This window comes from Haemaphysalis longicornis, unplaced genomic scaffold (genome assembly GCF_048455015.1).
Source record: "Haemaphysalis longicornis isolate Haplotype H1 unplaced genomic scaffold, Haemaphysalis longicornis Haplotype H1 scaffold_1, whole genome shotgun sequence".
Taxonomy (NCBI): Eukaryota; Metazoa; Arthropoda; class Arachnida; order Ixodida; family Ixodidae; genus Haemaphysalis; species Haemaphysalis longicornis.
In genome coordinates this window covers 394,331,090-394,355,270 of record NW_027526203.1, presented here as the reverse complement: position 1 = coordinate 394,355,270, position 24,181 = coordinate 394,331,090, and the positions used below count along the sequence as shown (strand labels likewise).

The 24,181-nt window shown below is 42.6% G+C and overlaps 1 protein-coding gene across 2 annotated transcripts in view; it reads left to right on the top strand.

Annotated features, from left to right (window-relative positions):
* The window catches only part of Rtet (major facilitator superfamily domain-containing protein rtet), a 43,696-nt gene that overhangs the window by 310 nt on the left and 19,205 nt on the right, over window positions 1-24,181 (top strand). For both annotated transcript variants that reach the window (XM_077686661.1, XM_077686662.1), the window contains exons 2-9: window positions 155-291; window positions 4,232-4,322; window positions 8,371-8,474; window positions 8,810-8,968; window positions 10,646-10,834; window positions 15,231-15,327; window positions 21,851-21,962; window positions 23,304-23,412. In XM_077686661.1, coding sequence (XP_077542787.1) covers window positions 157-291; window positions 4,232-4,322; window positions 8,371-8,474; window positions 8,810-8,968; window positions 10,646-10,834; window positions 15,231-15,327; window positions 21,851-21,962; window positions 23,304-23,412 — 996 coding nt within the window. In that variant the 5' untranslated portion in view covers window positions 155-156. The remainder of the gene's footprint in view (window positions 1-154; window positions 292-4,231; window positions 4,323-8,370; window positions 8,475-8,809; window positions 8,969-10,645; window positions 10,835-15,230; window positions 15,328-21,850; window positions 21,963-23,303; window positions 23,413-24,181) is intronic.

Sequence of the window (24,181 nt, the reverse complement as noted above, 5' to 3'; positions counted from 1 at the left end):
TAATTCGTTTAATGCGTTGTTAGTGGTGTTGAACTGCTTGATAAAAGGTCAGCATGGGAGAGTCAGTGTTGGCTTTGAATGTGTAGACCGAAGAATCGTTGTGTGATTTGTTAAGTTGATAGGTGACTATTGTAGTGTTGATCTACTTTTTCAGAGATGGCAGTTTCAGTGGAACGCGTTCCGCGAACAGTATACATAATATTTATCTACCTGGTCATTGACCTCCTGGCTTTCACCGTGATCCTGCCTCTTTTGCCATCAATTTTGGATCATTATAGCCACCACGACAAGGTGAGTATCAAACGTCCTGCCTAATTAATTTTCTGTTCACTTGATCTCGGGTTAATGAAAAAAAAAAAAAAAAACGCGACATTAGAGTTACGTCCGACGAAACTTCAACCCAATGTTTTGAGTTACATACGACGTGCGCAATCTGAAAGTTAAACTTAAAGTTACGTCCGACGGAACCTTAACCCAGTGTTTTGAGTTACGTCCGACGGGATCTGAAATTGACGTTGTGTTCGACGTATTCCGCAGTAAAAAACAAACAAACAATTGGAGTCACGGCCGGCGGAACCCGAAATGGAAATTAAATTTGACGCGAGACGTATACGGTCAAGTGAAAAAATTACGGCTGACGGAGCAAAAGTACAGTCATGTCCTATGTAATCTGCGCAACCTTATTGAAATGGTCCGTTTCTTGAAACGTGACGACCAATAAAAAACAACACTATGTTTTCTGCGTTAAGTTGGATTTGATGCAAGATTAGGAAATTATAGTTGAAACCGCACCCTTCTGCATTGAAAATGAGTACGAGGGCATTTCTTTTACTACCCCTAATCAATTATTAATTATATTTGTTAAAAGACTCTTGGCTCATGTCAACTTTGTTCTCGGCAAGAGCTACGGACGCTACAAACTGGCACTGCGCCTGCGGCAATACTTTCTACTTTGGGAATTTCCATCTTTTCCTTTTTTTTGGGGGGGGGGGGTGTTGCATATGGAAAGAAGTGCATGAGCATTCGTATTGAGAAACCTTCAACACTTTGATTTAAAAAAAATATTTAAAAAAATCCATGCTTTTGACGGTATCCAAACTCACATCGAGAGGAACACACTCCAGACTCTCGACCAACGGGGAAACACGAAAGGGTGAGGTTTCAACTATAGTTAACCGATGCTGCACCGCATTGGACGTAACTCAGAAAACATACATGTTATTTTTGAATTGACACCACGTATCGGAAAGGGAGGTAGCATAGGTTACACAGGGCGGGGCTGTACTTTGGCTTCGTCAGCCGTAACTTTTTTTTTTGCTTGATCCTGTGTCGAATGTCACTTTAATTTCCACTTCGAGCTCCGCTGGACATCGACTCAAATGTTTTACTATGAAATTTGTCGGACGTAAGTTGAAGCATTTGGGTTAGAGCTCCGTCAGACGTAACCTGAATTCTTCTCATTTTTGGTTACGTCAGATGTAAGTAAAAAGAGTGGGTTAAAGTTCCGTCGGACGTAACTTTAATCTTTGTTTTGGGTTCTGTCGCAAGAGTGGGTTAAAGTTCCGTCAAACATAATTCAAAACATTAGGTTAAAGTTCCGTTCAATTTTAACTTTAATTTTCTATTTGGGTTCCATTAAACGTAATTCCAAACACTGCGGGAAAAAAAAAAAAAGACGAAGGTAGCTAGGGTGCACACAAGTTTGTGGCGACGGCCAGCAGTTTTAAAAGCTTAGGCCAGCTGCTAATATCATTGCTCTGGGATGCCCCATCCTGGTGAATATCAAAATTTTAGTAAAATGTTTCGGTACAAGTCAAGAGAATATTATTGGAGATAAAATTAATTAATTAAGCCACAAAAGTTATTGACAATTATCTGTGAAATTATTGCATTTAAACATTTGCAGCTGCAATTTTACTAGCAAGGGAACCGTCACGCCATATTTTTTGCAGTCTAGAAATGCAGTCTAGACAGTGCTATTATGGTAACAAAAATTCTCCCAATGTTTTAAAGAAGTTAAATTATTTGATCTGGTTATAATAGTAACATTCATATCTGTGTGCAAGACACATGCATGGTTGTAATAACACCATTTAGAACAAAAAGTGAACATTGGTTTCAGTAAAGCAAGCAGCCAACACTGTTTTCTTGATGTTTGTTAAGTCGGTCATGACATTTGGCTACTTGCCATAAGATCAGGTTGTCTTCTTGTGTGCATGTATGTCGTATCAAATGTCACAACACGCCATCCTTTCATTTTCAGTTCAAAAGTTCAGATGGTACTCCTGCTCAAAAGCTATGTCCTTTAATTAGATGGCAAAAATGTCATTGACTGACAAAAAACGACACAGTTCAGCGTCCGTGTCCTTTTCTTCCTTCCGCCTCTAGCTTGTGATTGACGTGCAGCACAATGGCACCAGTTTTTCACCAGTCACTCTTCGTAAAGGTGCATACAAAAGTGAGATGTGCTGACATGAACACAGCTACAGAAAGGAATTCCAGAAACACGCGCTAATGCATAAAATGTCAAATAGAGTAGTGACCTCATTAACTACGAAAACACTGAGTAATCTCATACACTCCAGTTTTATTTTTCTTGTCCTGCTGAGCTCCAAAAGGTGTTTTGCTTGCATGTGATCACGTTGGCCATCAGTGCATTAAAGTGGCTGAGCCGTAATGTATGTGCAAGGCGTTTTTTCTTAATTTTTCTATAATACCATTTATGAAGTTTTACTGAAATTCTCATCATTCGGGCTTGTAAATGCATGTAGGGCCAGGCAATCACCTGCGACCGATTCTTAAACACAGGAGTTATTTGTGTGGTGCTACTATGTAATAGTATGTAAATACTATGTATGTATGAACTATGTAAATGGTATGTCACTTTGTAAAGAGGATACACTATGAAAACAAAAAAGAGTAATGCCCTTACAGATGGCATTTAGAGCACATTGAAGACTTTCAGCTGTTCGAAAAATCGCCTGCAGTCGTCTGCGAGACTTCCCCTTTTAGTCCACGTGTGTTGGTGTGTTAAGATGTAATTTTTTTGTAGCATTCGTGTACAAAATAAACAACAGTAGAAATTAACAAACAAAATCAAATTTTGGGTTACACCAACATCCTAAAGATGAGCCATGTCGTATTAAAAAATATCAGCCGCTCTACATGGGTCCTTGGAAAAGTTTTAGTCCTCCTTTTGTGAGCACGTTGTGAAAAATCTGTTCTAAAACATCATGTTAATTCTTACCTGTAAGAAGGGATCTAGTACACAAACACATATGTAAATCTCGGAAGTTTGATTTGTTCATAGGAAGACAATTTGGTAGTCCAAAGCTACTGTCACATGCTTTCAGTGATGCCAAAAGGTTTTTTAGGTTTGCATTCAACTAAAGACAGGCTCCTTTGTGTAAATGGGGCAAGAAAAACCATGGTATCACTGCAATAAAAACTAAAGATTCACATCAACACAAAAGGGCAGCAAGTGTGTTTATGAAACCATCTTTCAAGGGCAACTACAAATGCAACATTTTCGTCCTATAGGGCTATGGGGCCATTTTGTTCAAACCGTTGTACATTTTTCTTGGTCTTCTGAAGTAGCTGTGAGGTCATTGCTTTTTTGGAAAAAAGGGGTGGCACTTTTTGTTGCTTTGCTTTTGGAAGCAGTTGTTGCCACCACCATGTGAGACTATAGGAATTAAGTTGATCCCTCTATAGCTTAACTGTAGCCTTCATTGTAGTTTCAGATATGTTGATGTCATGCAGTACGGTCAGGTTCTTGAGGAAATTCTTATTGGCGTTGCTAACTCCATCACTGTTCTTAGCTTTACTCAGTACATTGATTTTGCAGTGTATTTGCTCAAAACAAAAACAAAAAACAACAAAAATCCATTCTGTTTGTGCTTTCTTTGGTGTAGATGATTGCTGGCTTGCTTTCGAGTAATAAAATTCTTGCCTTTGCTAGCAGTAATGCGAGAAGAACAAGTTTGGTGCTGCAAGTGCTGTCAAGCAGTTATATTGTTTTATTTTCTTCAGTTGACGAACCAGATTTTTAGAACATTATAAATGGTAGCAAATATTCTGTGGGTGTCTATTTTTATGCTTAACTCCAAAGTGGTTTAGCATGTGGCAATGCATACGAAGTTGGGTAAAATTATTTGGAAAAAAAAAAGGAAAAGAAGGCACCTTGGTTATATCTTGCCCCCTTGACTTGCTTTTTCTTTCTCCTTTACAGCATGGTTTGTATCCATGGCTTGAAGGCCATATCAACTACCTCCAGAGCTTCATCGGGGTGCCAAGTGGTCTCAATAAGGTCCTTTTTGGAGGTATTGCTACAATCTTTAAGCCCTTGTAATTGTTTTTACATGTGACAACACTTGTTGATGACAAGTTGGGCCTCTACACTCATGTTAGGTCAGGAAATGCAGTTCTAGCACTTTTTGACCACCCCGAGGTGGCAGCACTAAAAATAAGTTGTCACTGCCATTGTCATCATTACCATCCTTGTCATCATCGTCATCATAATCACAGTAAATGTGCAGAACTTGCCTAGCTGACATGTGCATTGAGATGATGTTTTGCAGGGTTAAGGGACCCGTTATAGAGGGAGGGCAGTAAAATTTGGCCACCTTCGCAAGTGAGATGTGAAGAGTGAGGAAACAGCAGAGCTGGTGGTCTTCACTATCTTTAAATTGGCTTTTCTTAGGTCTGCCCATCTCATTGGTAAATTGGACACTGATGCCCTTGAGCGCACGCCATCTCTCTCAACTAAAACGCCTGCATGTCGGAGCTTGCGTCATCACTAGGCGTAGCCCATCCTCTACGTGCGCCTCGCCACCCGAACATTATGCCGTGACGCGCACTCCCCACAAGTGCTCATCGAATCCTTGCCTCCTTGCCACTTCCCCTCACACTTATTCACCTAGCATTTTCCTACTCTCCACTTTGCTGTGCTGAGTTTTGAGCAATGCCAGGCATGGACGGAACTCAAGCTTAAACAGCTCTGCTCTTAGAAGAAGGAGGTGAAGGTGGTCGTAGTAGTTGGGTATCGTTATGCAAGGAAGCAGCACAAATTTAACACCAGGGGACCCACGTCAGAGTGTTGTAATGACGCCAGTCATTACAACACTCAAGTTAGTTAAGTAGCTAAAGAGAAAGCTTAAATAAAGTGGAAGTTAACCATCGAGTAGGCATTGTATTTTAATAAGGTGTGCTCAGCTGTTTCTCTTGGACTGCACTGGCCCCAATAAGGATTTAATGTTTGACACTAGTGGGAGAGCTGGTGGTGGTTTTAGTTCAAATGCTAACAGTGCATGCAGTCCAAGGTATTTGTTGGGGATAATTTTAGAAAATTCAATCAACAAGCTTTGCATGCTACATGATTTCAATTCTTTGCCACTGTTCATTATCTCTAGTGAATCAGAATACAACTGCAAAAACACAATTGTATGGAAGGTTTTATGCACATAAAAGAGCATCCGGTTTTTTTAGGGGCAAAGCCCCTTAGGGGCTGGGGCTGTTGGCGTCTCCTGTCGTCGTTGTAATCGTCGTTTGTCCCATGTAGTCACCGTAATAAAACACCGGGACACTCGTTTACACCTCGCGCTAGAGAGCTTCATGCTTCAAAGACAAGAGACTTTTACAGCAAAGCTGTGTACCTATACCCACAACGGTTTCATCTTTGTTGGCAAAAATGCCAAGGCGCCAAGAATACACTTATACACTGCATGCTTCGCCCCTTACCAGGTTTCACATTAGTGGAGATGGCCCGGGATTTATTTTTAAGACTCGCCAGGTATGACAGGAAACATGCAAAACGGACAGTTGATTTGTTGGGACCTAAGGGCTAAATTGGTGCATTAAAAATAACTCGGTGAAAGTACACTTTACATGTGTAGTATATTCATATGGAACAGCATCAAAGCTGCAAAAAGTGAACTTCAAAATGACTGCAGTCAGTCAGTACCCTGGCTTCCTTCCATCTGAACGAGCACTTCTGCATGCTTATGGTTATGTTTGCTGTGCAAACTGCCGTAAAAACCTCAAGTTAAATGCAGTTAAGTTTTGTTGTTGCTTAAAGGTACACTGAAGTGATTTGTAAACATTGTGGTATTACTAGCACAAATTGTAGTCTGGAGTCTCGAGGCCATGTTTCGACCACTCTCGTTACGTTTATAAGACTTTATTCAGCAGAAAAATCAATTCGAAAACGCTGTCCTCCTCTCTGCATCCTCGCTCATTTTCTACGTTTCGTATGACGTCAAAAGAAGATGCCTTGGCTTGACTGCGCTACCGCACAGCTCGCCGACCCTCCAACAGAATCAGTCGGCTCAGCGTTTAGTCTGCTGGCGGGTCGTCAAAATTCATTCACTCGGTTTAATCTAAGCCACAGCACGTTTGTGCCAGGAAGAATGTGCCTTTAGCGGGTTAGTTTGTAGGCTATGAAGCTCTAATCCAGTTCGCTCCACACAAGGGCACATGCGACACTTCGCTAATTGGTATGTTAGTAGAAAACCTAAAGCCACTTGAAGGCGGGAGAAGAGTCAGCGAAGTTATTATAGGTACGAAACCAGGGTGCAGAAAGTACTTTTTGCGCTCGGTGAACCAGCACAGCGGTCAGCAGCACGACCACACATCTGTGAACGCTTTTCCACCTAAGGACTGCAGTCGCTAGACATTAGATATTCTGGGAATTTGGGGGACACTTACTGCACGAGTGCTTTACAAGAAATAGTCATTTAAACTCCCTGAAATGCTAAAATTAAATGAAAATGTAAACTGGCTATACACTATATAATTCGTATATTATACGAATTATACGAAGCCAGCCTGGCAACGCTGGCTTACGGCCGAGTGGTCTGGAGCACTAGCTTTGTTGGTTTGCAAATTGCAAGTTCGAATCCCCAATAGTGCATGTTTTTCTACAGTGAATTCACCATTTTTGCACTGTAACGTTCATTGCTCCATGAGCGAGTTTGCAGAACATGTGCAGACTGACACTGACACGCTGGTGAGTTCTTGTTGGCGTGGTGTTGCCATAGCAGCCAGTGCTTGCGGGCAAAGTCCTGAATCAGCCGACCCTTGGCCTGGTGCAAGCATGCCTCATACAATGCAGGCTTGAGCCAGGCAAGCTCCAAAGATGGGGGAAAAGCGCATCGCATTTGAGCGTTTGCGGTGACACCAGGGCATTCATCCACTACTTATGCATTGGCTAGGGATTGTTACGACTCCAAGCTGTACTGGTAGGCTTCTCTGACGCATTTTACAGCTGACAACATGGCACAAGCGCAGTGTACCGAATACTGAGATGTCAAGAATGCCTATCCACTGATATTATGTCGGATGCCAAGCATGGTGTTTCACAGAACCGAAACTGAAACTAGTTTGATGTCTTATCTTGGACATTGTCCAATCATGTAGCACCTTTTATTGATGTCACTGCTGTTAGCTGGTGCGGCTGCCACAAACTGCACATGGTAGTTCTTCTTCTTTCAGGCTTTATAAAATAAATACCGCTGTAGCGGCCGGATAAACAATGAAAAATGTGTTTATTTGAGCCATCCTACGCAGTGCAAGCAAAAACAGGAGCTTGACGAATTCACTTTAGTGTTCCTTTAAGGAAGGTGATATTGGTCTAACAGTCTGGCACAAAATCATACATACAGCTACTTATGTCAGTTTGTAAGTCTACATTTGTCGAGTGTGTTCAGAACTTCTTTTGTGCCAGAGACTTCTCCAACAGGTTGAAGGGCTTTGGAACTGCAGCTCCTCTGAAGTGGAATCATGCTTAAAAGCTTATTAATGAAATAGAGCAACTTATTTTGCCATGGAAGCAGCACCAGGCTTAGAAATAGAAAAGTATCAGAATGATCGAAAGGGTTCACTTTATGTTTTGGGATTTGAAGTTTTGCATGCAGCATTAGCTTTCGTGTGCCAAAGCAACGTATTGGATTGGGATTTTATGTACTGGAGCTTTTCGGATTACTTTAGCCCAACCTTCGTTAATATTACAGCAACAAAACTTTTCTCTACAGGTATGTTTATGTCTTGTTTGCATCAGAAATGTAACTGCAATGACTGGAAGTTGAACCTGGGACTCTAAACATAGCAGCAAAATGCCTTAGCTACTAACTAGGACAAGCACAGCCCTTGAGTTTGCAGTGTGAGAAACGCTTCATGTAGACATCAGTGGATTACTGGGGGAGTATGACAGGAATCAGGAGCGAGATTCTTGTGGAACACCGTTTTTATTGTAGAAGGACTTGTGCAGGCACAGGCATGTTGCATTGTCCTTCTTGATGCACACTGGTAGGGATTTCATAGATTAGCAAGTTTCACTTATGTGTGCCTCTCGTCAATTTTTTTATTTTTCAGGTTGCATTGGGTCTTTGTACTCATTCCTCCAGTTTCTCACAGCCCCTGTGATTGGCTCGCTGTCTGACGTCTACGGACGAAAATGGATGCTCACTTTAACTACGGTATGTACAAGAGACCTACAGTGTATTCTGGTCATATAATTTACTCGAGATAGGCACTCTTTCTGTCTGATACATTGTAACTCTCTCACAGCGAAAATTGATTTTATTTTGCCCTCCGTACTATGGCATAATGTGAAACTCCTTGTTATCGAGTTTCTAGTTGCGTTCTTTGTGGGTAGCTTTATTTGAAGGTTACAATGGCAAATGCCGTTGTTCCCTAGCATAAAGATTTCATTTTCTTTCTTATGTTACGACGATGATAGTCATGGTGTCTCTGATGGAATAGAATGTTTATTGTTGGTTATTAAGTTCACTATGCATTTTTGTTTTTCCAGTGTGGAGTGGCCTTGTCTTATGCCTTGTGGGCTGTGTCCAACAACTTCTCACTCTTTGTGTTGTCGCGCATCGTTGGTGGCATCAGCAAGGGCAACATAAGTCTTAGCACTGCTGTTGTCACAGATGTCTGCAGCTTGAAACTGAGAGGCAAAGGAATGGTAAGCCGTAATTTACATTTTCTTATGTACCGTATTTACACGATTGTTAGTCGACTCGAATGTAGGTCGACCTCCCCAAAATTGCATCTCTCTCTCTCAAAAAAATAAAAAAATAAAAAAAAGGAGCACAGAAAGCAGCCCGTTTGAACGCTGCTGTGAACGAGTGCCGAGAGAGTTCTTCGGGCCAAGGGCGCTCGTGGTAGACGGGACGATTCAGCACAACACAGGAATGACACAAGCACCTGGCAACGCGGCCGCCTAAAAAATCATATCACAAAGAGAAGCTGTTCCCTCAACTACCAATACCCCCCATACGGTGGCTCTTCCATCAATGATCGATGCTCCCACAAGAGCCGTACGCTCATGGTGCGCGCAGTAGATGTTAAAAAAGAAAAGCTTTTGTATAAGCACGTGGAATAACCATGCAGTGTGGGTTGAGTGGGAAACTTTATTCCCAATCATGAGAACACATTCACTGCGAGATGACAACTATCGGAGCTACCAGCAGCAGCTGCTGCCGTGCGATATCAAAACAAACAACATGGCGGCTGACAGAAGTGGCCGCTCGCGATTTTCTTTGATTCGTGTGGACGTTACTTGCATTCAAGAAGCGTTTTGTTCGTCTCTAATAAACAAAATGAGTATTACCGAATCCCTTGAATCGATGCACGGCACTGACGTAGGAACAGTCATATCACGTTCAGTACACTTCCGAAGGCGCTGGTGGAAGGTTAGCCACTCTAGGTAAGGGGGACAAAGGGCACAGATCCGGAATGCCAACTTTCAAAGTCGGCATCCACCTTTATTGACGCCAGAATGTATGCAATGGTAAATGCTATGCTTCGGCCGTAACCATAGAAACGAGGGTGTTACACTTTCCCCAGCTCGTAGCACCCCTGATTTCTCATTTCTCTTGCTGTTACAAGCGGCACAAAGTTCGATTTCGATTCTAAGTCAACCCCCAACACTGGATTGTCAAACTTGAAAAAAAGGGTCAATCTACAATCGTGTAAATACAGTAGCTCCCCTGTACGATGGCTCTCTGCGCCTATAGTGTCAGTAGGCAGGGAGGAGAAGCTGCTACATGCCTGTCACAGTGGTGGTGTAGTGCCTAAGGACCTCTGCTGGTCTAACTTAAACCAGTCTCCCACTAGAGAGCGCTTCACTGTTTGGGTGTAAATTTAGCACGTTACAAGGGTAAATTTTATGAAGTGTTTAAAGATTGCATTGGGGCAGTGTGGGGGCCCTACTCTTGTTTATCACGTCGTTGGTTTTCAAGACTGGTAGTGCCATTTCTGAGGGAGACAGTGACATCTCAGTGGATACTGCGTGCATGATTTCAAAAGTTCATAACAACAGCTTCTGCTGACTGGTACGCGAAGGATTCTTTCTGCACTGAAAGCGAGCAAAGGTTTACCTTATTACTTGCCTGCAGAACAGAGGCATGCCCCTGCACATTTGAAATGCCTGGGTAGAACTTTGTTCCCTTCTGTCAGCAAAAATCATGCTAAATCTGTCATTCACTGGGAGTTGACTGCCTCGGAGCGAGGGGACTAAGTGAAAAACTTGTTTGTTTCTGTTCGTTCTCAACTGCCACTGCCGTATGCGAGGTCCTGAGCTCAGAGCCGGTTTTCATTGATGTAAAAGCGTCTCTTACCCTGGGTGCTTCCCTTGCAGGCACTCATTGGTGTTGCCTTCTCTGTTGGTTTCATCGTTGGACCTCTCATTGGAGCACTGTTTGCCATGGCGAACAAGGGTTCAGAAGAGTTTTTTGTGGCCCCGGCACTCTTTGCTCTTTCACTGGCCCTCCTAGATATATTGTTCCTAAGCCTCATGTTCACAGAGTCTCTGCCTCAGGAGAAGCGGGTAAGTTCATGTACGAGCGTAAGGCTTTCAGGAAAATTTTATTAGCGTCAACTTGCTGCATATGCACCTTAAAAAAGGTCACTCAAAATCAGTGTTGTACGCAGGATTTAGTTTCAGGGGAGAGCAGAGGGTAGTTAAGGAGAAGGATAGAATGGAATGTTGACAAACAAACACCTCTGTGTACAGTGTGTCTGTGTGCCTCTTAGTAAGTGTTTGGTTGTTTTCTTCATGTTTTTGTTATGCCCAGGCATTGCAGAGGAGTGGCTGATTGTTGTGGTGGCACTGCTTACGTGTGAAAAGGGATTATTGCTGGACCTTATTTGATAAATGGCAGAGTTAGTGACCTGCTTAACTCTCCCGTATGCCTGTGCTAAAGGCTTAATATGCTTGATTTTAAAGTTAAAACATTTCATAGCTCTTGTGACTTTCATTCAGTGCAAATGGTGCCTGCTGCTCAGGCCCATATCTAAACTACAGGGAGCATGTTAGTGTCAGGAGGAAACTGCACGATGTGAGAACCAATATAAAATCTCTTCCTAAAGAGTAGACGATGCAAAAATTGGGTCATGTGAGTGTCTGAAGCCTTGTGAGCCAGAAATAAACAATGAGGGCTGAGAGCTGCTCTAGATGAAAATCAGTTCCCCTGGGTCCCGGAAGATAGAACCATGACAGAACAAAAGTTTGCACAAAAAAAGTTGGTACAACCCCAAAGAGATGGCAGCACCTCTCTATCAATTTGTGGAGCACAAGAAGCAGGAAATTTAAATGTTCGGTTGTTGCTACAATGTTAGGGCAGCAACCACAGGGGTGAATCTGCAATGCTGTGATGTTATGGCAGCTGCCCTTCAATCGCCAATATTAACAGAGCCTCTTAAAGTTGGCTTCATTTATATAGTCAAATGCATTGCTGGAAAGACAATGTTTAAGGGATGATACATTCAAGGCGTTTTATATGAAAATGTGAGGGCTCAAGGAGTTTTTAATAATCTAGCAAGGCTTGTTGGTTTCAACAGCAACATGTACTCAGAGAGTTGGGAAAGGGCTTTATACAAACAGCTGAAATTCAGGTTGGTAGGGTAATAGTGCTTTCGCGCAAAAAAAAAAAAAAAAAAAATCCCGATGTATAAATTTGCTTGAAAACTCTTTGCTTGTGGGCCCGCTAATAACGCATTAAAAGGAGGCCATGCAGGCTAAACACGTTTGGTTCATTCGAAAGATTGCCTCATTAAAATCATACTGACACCGCTTTTAACATACACTTTGCTCAAATAAGCTATATAATTAGGAAAAATGGAATGCTCATGCGACTCACTAGTTCATTTCCCGCGCTAATACCTGTGCTGTAATATGCACAGCTGTGTGATTGGCTGAGGCCAGCAAAAGCAAACGTAAGTTAGGCAGGGCTTATAAGATTGCAGAACTAGCTATTTTCACTTAAATGTAAATGGTTTTATAGCAGTAAGAATTGTGCGGTAAACAATGGAAGTTACGAACGTGCATGTAAACATAGAAGTGCCAGTGCGTACTGCTGTTGGTACTGTGCACACTATGCTTGTTATAGCTGCACAGCAGTCCGACGCTTTGGAGTTGTGTCGCACAACACTGGCTGATTGGCACAAGCAACATTGTCTTACGGGGCCTTGTTTGTCTAGTGTACCCCTTTTTTCACAAAATGATTGCTACCTGCCGTAACAACTAGCCAGGTGCAAATACGATCAGACACAAAGCAAAGGCGGACAGCGGTTTTGCACAGTACGGTGGTGCTATCTAATACCCCTGTCACACGGCAGATCTAATGACATTTAGAGGAAATGTCATTCGCTCTAAATGTCATTAATTCGGCGCTACACGAGAATAACAAATGACATTTGAGGCGAATGACATTTAGCGGCTTATTGAGGTCCCGGACCTCAGTTAGTGGCCAAATGAGTAGCCTCGACAGCAGTAGCGCATCCCTAGACAGAAAAATTCAGTAATAAACCAAATAATATTGTTTCTAAAAAATTGTTTCTAAAAACTGTCAGTAAACTTATATTTTCTTCTTTGTGTTGTTGTTCAAATAGAGAAAGACCAACGAGTACTAACAAAAAATAAAGTCTCGTCCCCAATGTATAGTGCCTAGAATATATTCTAGGCACTATACCCAATGCGCGCGCTACCCTAATCCGGATTTTTTGCAGACTTGTCTCGGCTTGTGATGTCTACTGATGTCACCTAAATAGGTGGTTTTCTTGTTTTTTATTTCAAAAATAATCCTTTGTTACGTTTTTAAAAAAAATATGTGTGAAAACATTCTAGATGCGCTTTAAATGTAATTTTGAGGTTTTGCGAGCTCGCTAATCATCCCCGCTATCACAATCAAATGACATTTGTTTCGCCGTGTAGACCTGCACGGCTGAGCCGAATGTCATTGACAGCTAATGTCATTGACTTTGAATGACATTAGATTTGCCGTGTGACAGAGGTATAAGAGGAGTGCCGGTAAACAAGTCCCTAGTCCAAGGTTCGACGAAAACTCGTCTGGCGAGGAAATAACATTGTTGGTACAAAACCTACACTCGCCAAAGTGCTAAAAACAATAGGTAAAACAAATGACGTTTCGGGGCCCGTACGGGTCCCTTGTTCACATATGAACAAGGGACCCGTACATATGACTGACCTGACACATATGAACCTTGTTCACATATGAACATATGTGAACAAGGGACCCGTACGGGCCCCGAAACGTCATTTGTTTTACCTATTGTTTTTAGCACTTTGGCGAGTGTAGGTTTTGTACCAACAATAAACAAGTCCCTCCGCAGTATATTGCAGACTAAACTGCGCACTAACGTGCGTTTGTAGACCTGTCCTGGTTATGTCATCGCAGGCGTCACAAAACACATGATTTGGTAGGATAATAATAATTTTAACTTTAATTGAATTTCTCAGTGAATAAAGCATCGTTTGTTGCTGGACAAGTATGGGGGGCACTATAAAACACCAAATTTTAAAAATAAAACGCACATGTATTTTGTCTGCATGACCCCTTTAGCACCTGTGCTCCAAATGTGTCTGCACACACAAAATCTTAACATTGTTGGGCCAAACACATTTCATGCCTAATATACAATAAACATACAACTGGTGCACATGCAGTCAGCAAATTAGCTTAACCAGTGCAGCTGTGTCATAGTATGAAACTAGGCAAGTTTGTTGTGCTTATAAAAAAAAAGAACATTACAGTCTTAAAAAAAAAGATTAATGTTTGCATATCCTTTAATGAGAAAAACTAGGGACTATGGCAGTGCACTGCTAGGCTTTCTTGTCTAGAGGGCGTTGACTGGGGCTGGTTGGGGGGGATCACATTACCAAGGTGCCCAAAGAGAAGCATGAGGGCGAAATTGGCCCAATGCGAACTCTACCATGCGGAGTTGGCATTGGGGACAACTCCGCAGACAGCCGTGTTGCAGAAGTGACACATCAGCCAGCACTCTCCGCTGGTCAGAAAGGTGGCAAGTCTGAGGCACGCCTCATAGCCCAGGTGTAGCCCCCCCGCTCCCCCCCCCCCCCCCTTTCTCAAACATTTTTTTGACTTGCCACAAAATGAAATGGTACATACATCACTGGTACAAATGCAATCCTTGTTTGCATCTTTTGTGTTCAGTCCTGCTCGTCTGACTGTGTTCATCATGCTGATGTCTACAATGCTCTTCCAACTTTTCGTTTTATTTTAGTACTCGAAGCAGCAAAGCAGTGTACGGACTGGTCCTCGTATTTAGTCTGCATTTGTTTTTGTCAATCTTGGGCACAGGGACGTAACCACAGGGGGCCTTGGGGGGGTTAAAACCTCCTCCTAAATTTTTTCCTGGCAGCGCGTACGCGAGACTTACTGTTCCTTTTGGCAAAACTGAGCCCCTCCCATAACACAGAGCCCCCTACGAAAAAAAAAATGCTGGCTACGGCGCTGCTTGGGTAGCTTCTTTCTTGTTGCGTTTGTCGTCTTGGGCAACAGATGAAATGAGATTAACATTTAATTAAATGTGATTAACATTTAACAAGACTAACAACAGATTAACAATTCACGAAAATTTGTGTGACATTAACTTACCTTGTTTATATGTAATGGTGGGAATTGTGCAATCTTTCAAATGTCTGAAATTCACAACAGTGTCAACAGTAATGGCACCTGTTAGACCTGACTATCTGCCACCTTTGCCAGCCCTTTGACTTGAGTTAAAGGTTGAAAAATAAACTTAATACTCATGTTGTAATAGTGGAAAATGGTGGAGATAGCTGCCATGGCAAGTTTTCACAAAAGTACCGAGCCTTAGGGCTTGAAGAATATTGTCAGTCATTAGTGTTCTGCTTAACAAGCTTGATAATTAAAATGCTCATGTCTTATCTGCCATTTCAGGCACATTCCGTTGCTTCAACTCTTTCGGGGGCGCTCTCCTATGTCAATCCAGCGTCACTGTTCAAGTTTCAGCCAGTTCAAAAGCTACCACTAAAAGGTAATAGTAATTATGCAATATATTTTCATGTTTGATTGACACTAAAATATTAGAAGTGTGCAAGTATCAACTTTGGGAGTGCAAATCGAATATGAATTGTCAAAGCTGACTGAAAATTGAATTGAATAGTTTCTAATACGAATAGTGAAAACTGACTGTGAACCTATAGAATAGAATGTTTGCATTTACTTTAGTGTTTACCAAGCTTCTGAAACATGGCTACAAGAAAAAAAAGATAACTCAAGCTGTCAGGGCCCACATCTAAGTGTTCCTGTTCTGATTAGAAAATGGTATAACAAATTAAAAATTAAGCCAAGAAGGCAAACCAGTGAAACGAAAATTTGGCGTGTATTGCCAGTAAGAAATGTGGGTTCTTCAACATGCTGTCAATACAGCAAGTATATTTGACTGGTCTATCCAGTCATTTAAAAGAGGCTAGGCTTGCTGGTGTCTGGTATGTACCTCACTGAAAGCATGGGGTGGAACAGCTGCACCATTTGCGCTATTGAGCGCCAAACTCATTTATCAGCGCTGTCCTGCGCCGGAGAACCGAAATGGAGCCGTGAGATACGACTGCCATGATGCCTCTTGCCCGGAGACTTCACTGAAACATCGTGTTTTTCATTTCACTGTGGTTATGGTTTCGGTTTCATTAATGCTATGAGTGGCTATGGAAGTTGGCTTTTGCTTATCTATAGGGCCGGAGGCACTGTGCGCCTTCTCCGTCTTCACTTTGGATTTATTTGTGTCACATTTGCATGGTTTTGTTTGCTGGTGCCAGTCGCTGCGACACGATCAATAAAAAATGAGCAAAAGGGAGTAAAATATTTTGTGTCAATAGAAAACAAGCAAAAGTGAGTGAGATATTTTGTGTCGCATCGCGAACAGATAGAAAACAGAATAATATTCGCACAAAAGGTTGTATAGTTTATAGGATGTAAATTTTAATTTAGTCGGCCATTTTTGCCGAGTGTAGCTGCATGTATTGAACAAACAGGGTCTTGGATACTTTGCTGTCGCTTGATAATTTGGTTCGCCCTTGTTGTGAGCTAATTACTCATTTTCACCTGTGAATTTGGGGTTCGCTTTGCTTATGTGTAGGATGGTCTAGCATTTATTATGCCTTCTAACAAGCTCACGTTATGAAGTCTACGGCATACATTCGACTCTCGCAACCCCGTGACGGCCGAAGACAAATCTATGTTGGGCTTCGCATGCACTGAAGCCACTGTTCTATAGAAAAAATGCAAGCAAACGCCTTGTTTTGTGGAATGCTGCCATTAGTTCGCTTAACACTGCCATCTACTGGACATGAAGTCAGGCCTGTTAGCTGATCCCCTTTGACTTGGTGCGTGAGGTTTACATTTTGAACAGTCTAATGCAGCACACTCATCGGGGCCGAAGGTAGATGACTCCACATATTGTAAATTTTGAGACGTGGTACAAGAACTGCATTCATGGTTCGGAGGAGGTTCTAGTGCACAATAGAATGCCTAATGTAGTATATGAATAGATTAAACCTAATTGGCAGAAGGCTGGTATAGGCTTTCGCGCCAGCCCCATGCCAAACTGCCCTTCTGGCTGCTCCAAACCTGCTCCAAAAGGCCTTTCTGGCTGCTCCAAGCCTGCTACAAAAGGTAATTTTGCTTGCTCCCAGATCTGCTCCCAAACCCATGTGGCCTGTTCCACCCCTATGCAAGCCTACAAGTGGGCACTCTCGATTCTTCACTCACATCACTACTGACACGAAACTTCAGCTTCAGCTAACATACACTAGAGTTCGCATACACTTGTTTCTCACAAGGCTTACATGTGTTGGGCGTTTTTGAACAGCTGTGGCGTCGTGGCAAAAAGCCAACCCAGAGGGGCATGCGTGTGTTCAAACAATATAACTGCTCTGCAAATTGAATAGCAAACAATATTGGTGAAGTATTTGAAGTATTGAATATTTGCACACCTCAATGTTATATATTTCAGTGCAACTATATTATCGATGTTTTGAATGTAATTTGTGCCAGTACACATTAGTTTTTCACTAATTTTTCTATCTGCTGAGTCAGTCAGGTACACTGTAGTCTCCAACAAATATTTACGCTAAAGAAAGTCACATGTGGCAAAGTTTTACTTGCCTGAGTGGGCCTGAAGGTGAAAATGTGTTTTGTAGCATTAGTATAGCCATTTAAAGAAAAATAAAATAATGCCATCTGAGCTCTTCGTGCCGTTGGAATGCAATGTCATGTGAGCTCTTCGTGCCATTGGAATGCCACCTTCAGTACAGCTTTACAATGGTTATGTCTTAAAAGATTCTTTGAAGTTTGGTCAGTCTGGATGTGTATTATGCATTTTTTTTTCTTTTTGTTACTGTAAGAAATTGCAGTGTACATGACTCATTCCTGAAAAATTTTCTTGGCTGAGGCCGTAAATTACATTTTTTTTAAATCTCTGCCGAGCATAGCCTTCCATTCCACAAGCAATAATTCATTTTTCATTACTACAACGAAAGGTAATTTTGTAAACGAGTTTTTCACTAAATTTCTTCCCTAAGGAAGGTTTCTTACTTGGGAAATGTACCCTTTATATCTCGAAGAATTGGAAAACGACTGTTCCCTGAGCTATCAGGGCAAACATATATATAGTCCGGTTTGAAAACATCAGTTCGACACCTCTCATGGGCTTTGTCAAGATGGTCCGCACTGTGTTGCGAATGCTTACCACCCATAACAAGTTGAAGAACACTTTTCTGATGGAGGCGAAATGCAAAAATGCCCATGTGTACGAGATTTTGGCGCACGTTAAAGATCCCCAGGTGGTCAAAATTAATCCGGAGTCCTCCACTGCGGTGCACCTCATCGCCTGCGTCGCGTTGGTGCATTAAACTCCACAATCAATCAATGCAGAACACTCTTTAATGCGTAGCATTCTTTGCTGAGTACCCCCCCCAACCAGGACTGTGTAATGCCCTGCATTTCCACTAGAATTCATATTTCGCCAAAGTTCCACCTGTAATCGTACAATAGCATAAATGGAGATACCTGGTTGAACGAAATTTTAGAAAGCTAGAAAATAAGAAAAATATAAAAAAATCTCCAATAATGGCGAACAGTGTAACGCCTTGCATTTCCACAATAAGGCAGATTTAGCAAAAGTGGCACCTGTAATCGTTATAATGGCGTAAATGGAGATAGATAATTGGTCGAACGAAATTTTGAGAAACTAAAGAATAAGAAAAATTTAAAAACTTGTTTTTATTCAGAAGGTTTTTAAGAGGCTTACAGCGCCAACCCTTACCTTGTAACTACAGAAGGAATGAAAAGAAAATAAAGCCGACTCTCTCTCTCTCTCTCTCTCTCTCTCTCTCTCTCTCTCTCTCTCTCTCTCTCTCTCTCTCTCTCTCTCTCTCTCTCTCTCTCTCTCTCTCTCTCTCTCTCTCTCTCTCTCTCTCTCTCTCTCTCTCTCTCTCTGTGTGTGTGTTACGATTCAACAAAACTATTCTTTTTCAAATGCTGCAACATTTGTATGAGCAGGTTTCAAACTCATTCTTACAAAAAATGGGAGTCCATCTATCTCTCGAATGTGGCCGGAGCATTGCACAGACCAAATGGCATAACCCGGAATTGGTAAAGGCCATCGGGGGTCACGAGTGCAGTCTTTTCGCGGTCTTGCTCATCAACGGCTATCTGCCAGTAACCAGATCTCAGGTCAATCGACGAAAACTAACCGGCAGCGCCCGCACTCATTTAGTTAGGAACACTTGCTGGGTTGTGTTTGCGATAGTAAGTGAAAAAGAAACATCCCCCTCGCGAGGGGCACGATCAAATGCAGAGCATTTCCGCGGTGGGCGCGCCTGCAAGTCGTATGGATTACGTATTGGTTGTTGTTGTTGTAATTGTTGTCTTAGAGCGCAGACATTGTCGATGAAGTCGATGGTGAAACATGCCGTGAACCCCCTGCCGCGGCTATGACGCAACACAATCCAACACAATCCACTTTAATCCAATCCAAACCAATCCAAGCCAATCCAATCGAATCCAATCCAATGCCCCTCGCGAGAGAGAGTTATAGCGCCGAAATCGCGCCACCACACGAACGCGTGATGTTGGCGTCACGATCACGCCACAGATGTTAGCGACGGGAGCGCGCGCGAACGACATATATGGTTTAAGCGCGAACCGACCGCGGCGAGAGAGCGCGATGCAAGCGCCCCCACCTGTTCTCCTGCGCGAACCGACAGTTGCTCAGCGCGAACCCAACGCGGCGAGAGAGGGTGTTGCGCACGTCCCCACCTGTTGTGCGCCCAAACCGAACGCGGCGAGAGAGGGTGTTGCGAGCGGAGAGAAGGCGAGGAGGACGCGGGGGGGAGGGCGTACCTGTGGCCGACGGTTGAATGAGTCAAGGATATAAGGCGCGTTCGTAACCTTCCGTTCTGTGTTGGCTTTGTGGCCGAGTGGGTAGAGCAACATGTACCTTGCGTTCCGCCCGCAGAGTCGTGGGATCGAAACCTGGCGCCAGTAAGTATTATTTTTTTATATAGTGTAGGGGGAGCGATGCGGACTATGGACGCCAACGCGGGTGACATCGTGAGTTACTGAAATGCTCTGCATTTAAAAAAAATTATGGAAAATGGCAAACCGTACGCCCTGCACTTTTACAATAATGCTGATTTCACGGAAGTTCCACCTGTAATTGTTATAATAGCGTAAATCGAGAGAATTGGTCAGACAGGGTTTCGAAAGACCACAAAATTGGCTGTACAGAACTCACACTCAAGACAAGTGGCATAAGAATGCTACGCATTAGTATTTAGTTTAATGCAAATGTTCTCATCTGGCATATTGTAAAATGGTGGAATATGCTCACAAAAAGCAGAAGAACTAAAAAGATGCTTTTGTGTGAATCTGTTATGTTTTCAGTCGCATGTTTCTCGGTGTTCTGGAGCGGAATTCTAAGTTTCGTCTATTTCGTGTCCATTTCCAAGTATCCATTTCAAGCGAGCCCTGATTGGCTGAAAGCAGGCGATCACGTGTGACTCAACACACGCAAGGTGTGGAGTCGGTTTCTGTGCATGTCATTGGTCAGAGGACATGCAATCGTGGGCAAGCGCAAGTGGGCAATATCAATTGTGGGCAAGTGCAACTAGCCCACGAGTAAAATGGACATTTTCGAAAAGGACAAACTCAAAATCCCACCTCTGTTTTCCTACCCAAAGTGAAATTGATGGAATGTAAACTAAACAGCAGTTGGCCTGCTACCCCTCATCAGTGTCATTATATTAAATGCATGAACAGTGCTATTAAAAGCTCGAACTCCAAATATGTGAATTCACAAATAGTTTGAAAACTTCAAATATTTGAAGCTTTTTTTGCATGATTGAATAAGTTTGGTTCTTCTCTCAGCCCTGCTACTTCTCTCACGCTATTTCAAGAATTGTGATCATGGAGGATATGAAGGTCACTTTTGGCCGAGCGTAATTGTTGCAATTGTATTTTTTAAAATCAGATTTTAAGACATTTAATAATTTTCGGATAATTTTTACTACAGCCGTCTTGCAGCTCATGCAGAAATCTTCAGAGTTGCAGACCTTTGAGATAGGTTCTTTCGTGCAACCGTAACTCGCACTGGTGTCTCGACAGAGGCAACATAAGAGATTGTATTGTTTTTTTGTGGAACAGTGGATACGAATAGAATGACAAGCATGTGGGGGGGGATGAAAACACGGCTGCTTACTTTCAACTTGTGGCTGCATGGCTGTCAGTGTAAAGCCATTAGTCTCTTGCGCTATACAGGGCAAAATATAATGAAAAGACAGTGCACAATTCTTACATATGTCACTTAAAGGCCAACTGCACTCAAATTTCACCTCGACCAAATTTATTTTGAATGTGTAGTAAGTGCCCCCAAATCAGCTGGGACACGAGTGGTAGATCCGTGAAACAAACACCTTGGTAATCAGTCGGAAGTGTTTAAAAAAGCTCCGCCGCAGTTCACGCTGCACCTGCCGGCGGATTGCGTAAACAGCCATGACGCGCTTGTGGCGTTCCAGCCGACGGGGTCTTCTTCCTCTGGCCAGCCACACAGCTGGAGAACTGGTCGTGCTCTGCCGCGCACGCTGCACCCATTTTCTGCCCCGTGCGCGCAGACTTTCTCCCGAGTTGTTGACTGTCCGGCTGCCCACGGGACAGCTGCAACGTCACCTCAATGGCCGCGCTCTCCTCGGTTTCGGTTTCAAAATCGCTGATTTTTGCTGACCGCTTGCGGCGTCCACGCGCGTATTTCAGCTGTTGTATTTTGCATGTTGCTTTCTTTTTCAGCAGACTATACGGAAGTAGGGTTTTCAAGAGGTCGAAATTTTGAGTGCAGTTGGTTTTTAAGAAGTGCAGTAAAAAGGAAAGCAGTTATTTTACTTCTTGCCAAATAAACTCACTTCAGTTTGAGCCCTTGTTCATTTTATTCCACCCTCACTCATTTCTGAACTACACCTATCCTCTTGCACTCGGTTCAGCAATGCCTATTTTGCACATTCCAGATCACCAAGTGCTCCGTCAGTGTGGCCTGGCATACTTTTCATACCTGCTGTTCTACTCGGGCCTGGAGTATTCACTGTCATTTTTGACGCACAGCAGGTTCCAGTACACGCGGTGAGCAGCGTTCTGCGGCAAACACTAGAAGTGCACTCGGGAGAAATGATACAAGTGGCATTGGACGTTTTCACTTTTCAATGAGTTGCATGCACAGAATCATTCTACTATTACAGTTGTAACTTTGCACTTCATTTGGGCAGCAACTCCTGTGGTATTTAGACTTTGGCTCGCAAGTGCACATGTTAGACATTTTAAATGAGCTGCTGTTTTTTTATACAGATTTCAAGTTAATGAAGGCTGTATGGGCCTTGTGCAGTTTGGAAAAATCGGAAAAAATCTAATGGAAACAAGAAAATATGAACCTGAACATACAGGGAGAAATGAGGTGAAAACAAGGAAATACATTCAAACCTCGTTATAACGAAGTAATATCGGGACAGGAAAATTATTCGTTATAACCGATATTTGTTATAACAGTAGGGGTAAAAATCGGCTGTAACAAATCGACAATCTGACTCTCACGAAAATACTTGAGACAAAAATGCATTTTTTAGGCTTCCAACCTACTATAAACGAGGTAACTCTTACCTTCTCTTTGTTGCATTTCAAGCTGAATGAGTCAGAGCATGAGTATGTGAAATTACAACAAAACAAGGTTCACTTGACAAAACAGGCCTGAGTCTATTTATTTGATGAAAAATGTGGTCTTCATCTGGTGGCTACTCACACCACTGAGCAGGATGGAGTTTTCCACAGTGTCCACGAACAAAAGGGCCTTTATACTTCTCCAGTTTCGTATGCTGGAGGGTTTTTCCAACTAGCTCCTCAGCCGCCTGGTCAAATATTTCTTCATTATATCCGATATTGCGCGCAGCTCACGGTGTCTGTTTCGTTATAAAAGAATAAGTGTCATTGAAATAAAGCGTGACCAACCAAAGATCGCATTTAGTTCACTATAGCCAATAATTCGCTTATCAGTGTTCGTTATAACGAGGTTCAACTGTAGTCTAAACACGCAAGTGCAAAAATTGTGGTTAATTAGAGTGGAGTATGGTCATATCTCAAGTAAATGTAGGAAACAGTCCCACCCATAAGAAAAAAAAAAAAAAAAAAAGTCAGCCATGCCGCATAGTATATGTAGGAGGAAATATAAAATTCTGTGCATTTCATTTGGGCTTTTTCAGATTCATTTGTTTCCGACTGTGCATGTGAATAGCTATGTAGACTACATGGTGCTACACAACCTACCAAACATTACAGCGGTTTATGAACACATACAAGCCTGTGCTTTTGTATATACATTGTTTTTATGTTTTTGAACTAGCGTAAACAAAGGAGACTGTTCTCTTATCACAGTGATTTCTAGAATGCGGCTTGTCCACTCTGCTTCTGTTCTAGAATGCAGCAGGGAAAGATGTATTTTGTAGTCGGTCTTGTCATGGCTGCGATCCAAGGTGGCTACGTTCACAGAGTTCCCCCAGGGAAGGAAGTGCGAGTTTGTCTGGCGGTGAGTTGGCAGTCCTCGGTCATTAGCAATCGTTGGCAGTCATAAAGGCGGCTATTGGCAGTTCATTTGCTGATGACCAACCTTGAGATTTGGTGTTTGTTCCAATCTTGCACAGTTTTAATTGTGGCAGCTATAGCATGGGTGTACAGCAAAAAGGTTTGCACTGTGTGGAGTAATTTTCTATTGCAGTAGCTTGAAAACTTCTCAGTAATTTCAGTTTCTCTTGGAGCATTGCATTCATAGCCACCTGTGGGAGGCAGAGTGGGAGACTTGGAACATATTGGAATAGTACTTGAGAAAAAAAGTATTTTGTGCCTAATAAGTTTTTTGTGCCTGCCCTAAGCAGTGCTAGTATTGAACCAAGTGTGGAAAACATAGTTATATTAGTCCTTTTTAGTAAGTTGACTTGTTATCACCCCGCTACAAAGGGGAAACCAATAGCAATCATCAGTCATCATCATCATCATCAACGTAGAGCTTTTTCTAGATGGGTTGGGTTTTTGGTTATAAAGCCCCGAAACCAAACTACTAAGCAATTTAGTGGAAACTGGTAGTATAGTTGTACAGAACTAAATTACCCACTCTTATTAAGGATATAAGGTATTAATAGCAATGAATGAAGCATCTTCTGGGACTGTGCCTGGTTTCCAAACGAGGCTCAATCAAGAACTTACCCGCCGCAGCTCCAGGACGCTGCACGCAGTAGCGACAAGGACACTCAACTCTGGGCCGTCCAGCAAGTCCGGGGTGCGCTCGAAAAGCACAGACC